Source organism: Oryza glaberrima, chromosome 10 (assembly GCF_000147395.1).
Source record: "Oryza glaberrima chromosome 10, OglaRS2, whole genome shotgun sequence".
NCBI lineage: Eukaryota > Viridiplantae > Streptophyta > Magnoliopsida > Poales > Poaceae > Oryza > Oryza glaberrima.
In genome coordinates, this window is record NC_068335.1 from 15,904,082 (window position 1) to 15,912,123 (window position 8,042).

General features: G+C 38.9%; 1 protein-coding gene across 1 annotated transcript; it reads left to right on the forward strand.

The window, feature by feature from the left end:
• Nucleotides 1-718: 718 nt before the first annotated feature.
• LOC127785903 (uncharacterized) lies at nt 719-7,422 on the forward strand. Its single transcript, XM_052313250.1, has 2 exons — nt 719-941; nt 6,149-7,422. Exons 1-2 carry the CDS (start codon nt 719-721, stop codon nt 7,420-7,422), a joined length of 1,497 nt encoding a protein of 498 aa, XP_052169210.1.
• The last annotated feature ends 620 nt before the right edge of the window (nt 7,423-8,042 follow it).

Consider the following 8,042-nt stretch of genomic DNA (forward strand, 5'->3'; position numbering starts at 1 on the left):
CTGAATATTTTTTGATAAAAAATATATCCCTATAAATATAGTTACTCCTCGTTCAAAATACTCTTTAGTAGTACGGCCAGAGAGTCGGAGACTTGGCCGACCTAAGTCAACCACTGCTGGTCAGTGATCTGGTCTCCATATGGAGAAAGCCAACTTCATGTATAACACGTACACGTACGGCCTTGCTGCATGTGGCCGTGATATATACTACCTCCATCCCAAAATGTTTGACGCCGTTGACTTTTTTAAAAATATTTGACCGTTCGTCTTATTCAAAAAATTTAATTTAAGTAATTGTTAATTCTTTTTCTATCATTTGATTTATTATTAAATATACTTTTATGTATATATATAGTTTTATATATATCACAAAAGTTTTTGAATAAGACGAACGGTCAAACATATTTAAAAAAATCAATGGTGTCAAACATTTAGGGAAGGAGGGAGTACTATGCGAAGAAGCCAAGACATTTGCACTAGGCATTTCTGTTCTCGATCGCGTCCTTAACAGAGATCGGTGCATCCTCTCAATATACATACGGGCATATGGCCAGACTGGCGGCATTTTATATAGTTGGCATTTGTGTTGGGATCGATCGAACCACGCATATAAGAGTGGCTGGCCGCGGCTGCGTAGCACAAGCATATGTACACGCCAGATCGAGGTCGTGAGAGAGCCTTAATCATACGTAGTAGTTTCCTTCTCCCGTTTGCATGGATGTCGCAACGCGAGGACCCAGCTGCGGCGCCTAGCTCCCCGGACGACGGCGGTGGATCGCCCAGGTCGCCGACGCTGTCGTACGCCACCGCTAATGGCAGTACGCTACCGGAAGAGATATCGATCGAAGTCGAGGCGGCGTCGTCGGACAGTGAGGAGGCGGGGGACGAGCTGATCAGCAATTGCCAAGGGCCACCGCAGCAACGACCCCATGATCCAGAAGGTAATTCTCTGTGATATCTTCACTCACCACCATGTACGTAACGCACGTACGAGTACTTATTTCTATTTTGTACAGTAGCGAAAAAATTTCCGTGTTACTGCCTCTAATCTACTCCGTATCTATTAGTATCTACTCTCTCCGTGTTTTTAATATACGACACCGCTGACTTTTTGAGGTACGGCTGACCATTTATCTTATTAAAAAAATATATGCAATTTTCATTTATTTTATTGTGACTTGATTTTTCGTCAAATGTTTCTTTAAGCATGGCTTAATTTTTTTTATTTGCACAAATTTTTGAATAAGATGAATGGTCTAAAGTTTATAAAAAAACTCAATAGCGTCTTAATTATATTAAAAAATGGAGGTAGTATCTACTAATATACTTGAAAAATTCATTAAACTTCCTCCTACACCATCACATGAAATCCTAAATTAACCATCTAAATTGTATGATCGGCTTATGTGTTCAGATTGTTTATGACTTAATTTGCAGCCGAAGACCAAATTTCACAATATTTCAATTGTGGAAAGAAATGTGTCACTTCTCGGATATAATTTTTTGACTTTTGTTTGCCTTACGAACAATTATTAAAAAAATTGAATAAATAATAATAATATAGATTTTGTCATTGTACATAATGTCACAATAATTAAATTAGATCTACAATCATAAAAGTAAAATGAACCTAAATATGAGTATTGTTCCCAAAATATATTAGTTACAAAGCACAATTTGTGCTAAAAATTAAGCAACCATGACATCTAAATCGTACAACTACATTGTGATCTGCTTATATCTATAGATTAGTTTACATTTAGAAACTCAACTTTGAAAAGAAATATATCACTTTAGGCTTACATTTTTTTTGACTGTTGCAAGCCATTCAAATAATTATAAAATTATGAAAAAATAATGATACAAATTTTATGATCGTATATAATTTCCAATAATAAAATTAGATATACAATGAAAAAAGTAAAATGAAATAACTCTGAGTAATGTTAAAAAATTTTATCGCCGTGGCCTATTCCGACATTATAATAAGTCAAAATAACATTATTAGATTTGTATATTTGTAATTTTCATATTTTTAATATCTACTAGGAATATATTGTAGTAATAAATCTTAATCAATCAATAAAAGTTTTATTCTATTTTTAGTTCATAAGTTAATAGTAACTAAAACACAGTAAACCAGTAAAAATATTATAATTATATGCAGATGTACTCTGTCCTCTTCGACTCTCTCTTCCTCTCCTCGCATATTCAATTCCCTCGTCTTCTAATTTTTATCTAATTAAAAATTTCATATAAAAATGATCAATAATTAGCAGGCTAAATTATTATAATTCTTAAGTTATCTTTGGTTTTTAGTTTGTTTGAAATGTTATTTGTTTGTAATTAAAGAAATAATTTAAGATCCAAAGTACCCATATTTCAGTGTATAAAAATGAAAATACATGTTTTGAAGATAGACACTATGCATGGGCATGGCAACCAAATAGCAAAAAATATAACATTATTAAAGGATGATAATAAGTATTATATTATCTTAAATCATCGTATATCCCCTATAGTGCACTTAAAGCAATACGTGTTACATCTTAAAAATTAAAAATAAAATCATAGAAATCTAACCCACCATGAGTTAAGTCTTAAAATAACCTATTAGAAATTTTGAGAAAAAAATATTAGATCATCAATTTTCACTTAAATTATAGAAAAAATAGAAAAAAAACCCCTCTCCTCCACTTCATTGTCCCCCTCACATACGCACAACATAACACTACCCATCCCATTCCCTCTTGCCTCGAGCTCTCCACTCTCACCTCCACCCCTCCTTATTTCTTTATGCTATCAAACATGCATTTTTAGGCTACACTTATGATTTGTAATCTAACTAGTACCACTGTTTTGTTAATAATTAAACCAACAATTTAATTATCCATAACACCTATTTTTTGAACTTGAAATAAGAGTGGTATAAAATAAAACAAGAAATAGAAAATGTTAATAGGGACTAAATCGAACCATGTGGAGAAAATATAATAAATTCGTAAAAGAATTAGTTTTTACTTTGGGAGTATCTAAAAAACTACCACAAGTTTTTTATGAAAAACTTCCAGATGTAGCTATAGTATAATTGAATTGTAATTACTCCTACATTGTAACTACACTATAACTGCATTGCAACTATTAATATGACTTATATAAAACATGTATTCAACTATAGTTTAGTTGGCTAGCATCGGGATCTTATACGTAACGTGCGTGAAAAATTCTTTCTAGCAAATTTTCCCTAGATGCATAAATCTTGAGGCGATCTAATGGCCACAAATATGAAAGTTTTGGAAGCAAAAAACTTTTGAAAGTTCCCTAGCAATTCCATTTTACTTTTCACTAAAATTGGAGCAACCATTGCATTTGCATGTCCCATTGCTAAGTGGTTAGATATTAATGGCATTTTATCTATTATATACCATGGCATTAATCCGCCTCTGAAAAGGAATGTCTAGGCTTGTAAAAAATCATTTTTTAGTGACTAGAATTGATATACATCAATAACTTTCGTTTCCGTAGAGTTTAAAGGTAGAATTGGATTTAATACAATTCTTGGTTTCTGTTTATAGTTAGAATTGAATAATACTATTGTATTTTATATACGATATAATATAGATTTTAAAAGTAAACTCGGTTTTCATATAAAACTCATAGCTACCTTTTATATGGATAAAATTGTATTTTATACATAACTATATTGATCAATCTTTGGCATTATAATCGACCTCTATCTTATAGTGTCAGTACTCAGTAGACATGGTGCTCTACACAACAGAAAATATTTTTCTATATTATGGATATTACTGTTATAATTTACTATGTTATGGATTCCTCAATTTTTTTCCAAGTCTTAAAATTTACTAAATTTTTTAAGCATCTAGTGTATTATAAAAATTGACTGCAAACTGTGCTCTAAGAGTAAATTAATACATAGATATCTAAGCGCAAGCTCCAAGATATCATTACAAAGAATTAAATGGTGAGTGGAGGAGTCAAAGAGAAAAGAAAGAGAAAGATATACCCCTTATATATGTAAGAGCAACCTCTTCATGAATTTCAACGGAAATGAAACAAATAGGTAATAGATTGAAAGAAAATAAATAAATAGAGTATAATTATTATGTTATATTGGGGCAAGTGTAATGGATGGCAATGTGTTATATGCATTACATGTGGATAAATAACTAGACGATATGTACAATATTAGAGGTCGGTTTCACTAAGACTTTTTCTCTAAACTGCACGGGAGGAGTCATAACCCGAGACCAAATTGTCGCAGGTCTCCGGCTCCTGCCCACAAAGCACACACAGGTCAGGTGGACTCGTGTGTCGCGTTCTGTGCCAATGAGGCTGGACCTGACCTCCGAACAAGTCAGCGTCCACAATAGCTGAGTTGGCATCAACAATAGCGGATCGAGCTGCCACGGTCCGTGCCTCCTAGGCAGCAACAGGGTCGTTGGCGCCAATAGATCTGACGCCAACTTAGGCCTTGTTCGGTTACACGGCCGGGATTCGTTCCGGGCCGGGCATGATAGGTACGGATAATAAGAAATTTATAATAGGTACAAGAGATTAGGGGTGGGTGTTCAGTCAGACCGAAAAATTCGGTCTCGGTTCGGTCTTCGGTCATTTCGGTTTTTGAAAATTCAGAACCGAATTTCATTAAAAAAAAACTCAGGACCGGTAAATTTGGTCTTGGTCTCGGTCTGACCGAAAAATTTTTCAGAGTAAGTTTGGAATGAAAAATTTTGACAGGACTTTCCTCTTTTGAGACACTTTTTTCTCTCTCACACACACACACACACACACATATATATATATATATATATATATATATATATAACAATTAACAAAAATACAAGATAATATGCAAGATTAAATAGCACAGGTCTCAAAAGTCAAAACTGAAGTTCACAACAATCACACACACAGTACAAAGCTGGCTGGAGGCGGCGTCGAGGCGGAGGTGGAGGACGGAGGTGGCGCGGTGGAGGGCGACGCTGGCGCGGTGCAGGGCGGACTCCCAGCGGCGGAGGCGGCGGCCGCGGCGATGGAGGACGGAGGCGGCGCGGTGGAGGGCGGCGTCGGCACGGTGCAGGGCGGACTCCCAGCGGCGGAGGCGGCGGCCGCGGCGGTGGAGGACGGAGGCGGCCCGGCGGAGACGGCGCGGCGCGGTGGAGGGCGGAGGCGGCGTCGGTGCGGTGGAGGCGGAGGCTGCGCGGCGCGGTGGAGATGGGGATGCGGCGCCGCACAGTGGAGACTGGGAGTGCGGCTGTGCGGGCGTGCGGCAGCCGGCAAGTGATAGGGTTGAATCTAAGGTTAGTACTACTGGGTTTATTGGGCTCTTGGCATATTGGACCAAATTTTCGGTCAATTCGGTTAATTTGGTTAACCGAGCCCAATAACCGAAATGACCGAAATAAATTCGGTCTTTCAATGGCTGGGACCGAACAACTAACCGAAGTTTTTGGTCTCGGTTTTTTCGGTCTCGTCTTTTCGGTTCGGTTCTTTGGTTCGGTCTAAATCTGCCCACCCCTACAAGAGACCGGGATTTATTTCGGGTCAGGAACTAATTTACTCATATTAGGTACAATAAAACATCCAGATTAGTTCCACACCTCTTGACTAGTGGATTGATTCCCGGTCTCTTATTATTCCTATCATGAGTAAATTGGTTTCCGATTATGAATAAATCCCAATATCTTATTGTATCTATCATAAATTTCTTACTATACTTATTATTCCCGATCCGGATTGAATCCGGACGTAACCGAACAAGGCCTTGAGGGTCTTGGGATAAGTTTTCACTTTTTAAAATATGTTTTGCAGGAGGATCGATGCAAAGTGTAAAAGTTATAGGTCGTTGTTTGACATGCTAAATATGTACTCCCTCCTTCCCTAAATGTTTGACACCATTGACTTTTTTAAACATATTTGACCGTTCGTCTTATTCAAAAAATTTTGTGATATGTGTAAAACTATATGTATATATAAAAGTATATTTAACAATAAATCAAATGATAGAAAAAGAATTAACAATTACTTAAATTTTTTGAATAAGACGAACGATCAAACATTTTTAAAAAAGTCAACGGCGTCAAACATTTTGGGATGGAGGTAGTAGTAACTAATTAACATGCAGATACAAGATCAGGCGATAATGTTAGACGATGCCGCCTTTATAAGGTCCACGAGCAAATCTGCAAGGCAGACAAAAGGGAGCACGAGCCGAGCTATGTATCAATCGGTCCTTACCATTATCGGAGCGAGGGGCTGCAGACACGGTCGAACCTATGGAAAGAGCAGTGCGTGAGCGTAGTCAAGTCGCGCTTGCAATATCTGAAGCAGGACGCCGACTTATTACTTGACAAAATGAAAGGGATTGAAGATGAAGTGAGGATGTATTACGATGACATAAGGTCGTCCCCATTCCCCGACAAAGGCCAAGCTTTCTGTGAAATGATGATGACTGATGGATGCTTCCTACTAATTACCCTAGCACTGTTGTCAGATGAAAACTCCTCCATCACTGTTTCGAGCAACTGGGACAACCTCTTCTGGTGGCATGACATCTTGCTCTACGCGAACCAGCTCCCCTTCGTTGTGGTGCGGGCAATCTACCAGCTTATTTACCCGGGTATGAACGGCGACGTTCCCTTACTTGAAATCGGTCGGTACATCAAGTATGGGCTGGATCGCTACACGAAGAGGAAGGTGAGCGATCCGGGCAAAGCTGACCATGTCCTCCACATGTGCCACGAGCTGCTCAAGCCAACGGACACGGATCGGGAAGGAGACGACCACAAGCTGGGCCGTTGGCGGCGAGCGACAGAATACAGCGAGCTGCTGGTGCAGTTCAAGGAGAGAGATTTGGACAGCGAGGGAGGAAACGGCGACTTCCAGTGCATCTCGGATGTCAGGGTCCGCGCACGCGGCCGTGTAGTGGAGATACCCAAGCTGCAGCTGAACCCTGAGAGCTGGATGCTGCTGCGAAACCTGATGCTACTGGAGCAGATGAACGATCACCTTGGCGGCCATGTCACCGCTTACTGCAACTTCATATCGCAGGTGGCGTCCACCAGTGCGGACGTCAGCCTCCTCGTGAGAAGGGGTATCATCGTGCACACGGAGGCTAACCACGAGATGGCCGCCAAGAAGTTAAGCATGCTCTGCGATCAAATCATCTACGACCAGAGCAAGGACTACCTCAAGTCAGACTGGCACGAGTTGGATGCACACTGCCGGAGCTGGTCCTGGCTTTTGTGGGCGAAGCTGTTCCTCCACAAGGATTGGAAGAACCCGCTTGTTACGCTGGGTGCCCTTGCAGCCATTGCCATACTTGTGTGTGCCATAGTGCAAACGTGGTACACCGTCAAGGCCTACAAGGATCAGAACAAACACCCCGGACAAAGCTAATTAGTTAGCCAGCCTCACACTATATACGTATAATATAGCTACGTGATCGGTGATCCTGGCCGGCGCTTGCTTTCCGCCATGCTTTTGTCAATAATATGCTTTACAGGCTATTTGTAAAGATATACTGTACTCCCTCCGTTTCTTATTATAAATCATTTGACTTTTCTCTTAGTTAAAGTTATTTATATTTGACCAAGTTTATAGAAAAAAATTAGCAACATCTACGACATCAAATTAGTTTCACTAAATTTAATATTGAATATATTTTGATATAATGTTTGTTTCGTATTGGAAATGTTACTACATTTTGCTACAAATTTGGTCAAACTTTAAGAAGTTTGATTAAGAAAAAAGTCCAACGATTTATAATATAAAACGGAGGGAGTATCATACATCTATGATCTTTCAAATAACTAGGGAGGAAGCCTGCGCAGATGTGCAGACATGTTATTTATTATTTATGAAAAGAATGCTAAAAAGTATATAGCGTGTGTTTGGTTTAGAAGTGAAGTAGGATGGATTAGGTCCATCCTAGTTTTTGGAATGGGGCTGATCCCATCTATTTATTTGGCATAAGGGTTAGAATGATCCTTCTTTTTAAGAGTTGTGAAGGTGTGGCA

Excerpts from the sequence above, each read along its gene's own strand:
- LOC127785903 (XM_052313250.1), top strand. The coding sequence starts at position 719 with ATGTCGCAACGCGAGGACCCAGCTGCGGCGCCTAGCTCCCCGGACGAC. Across the intron at positions 942-6,148 it reads ACGACCCCATGATCCAGAAG|ATACAAGATCAGGCGATAAT; the intron begins GTAATTCTCTGT and ends ATTAACATGCAG.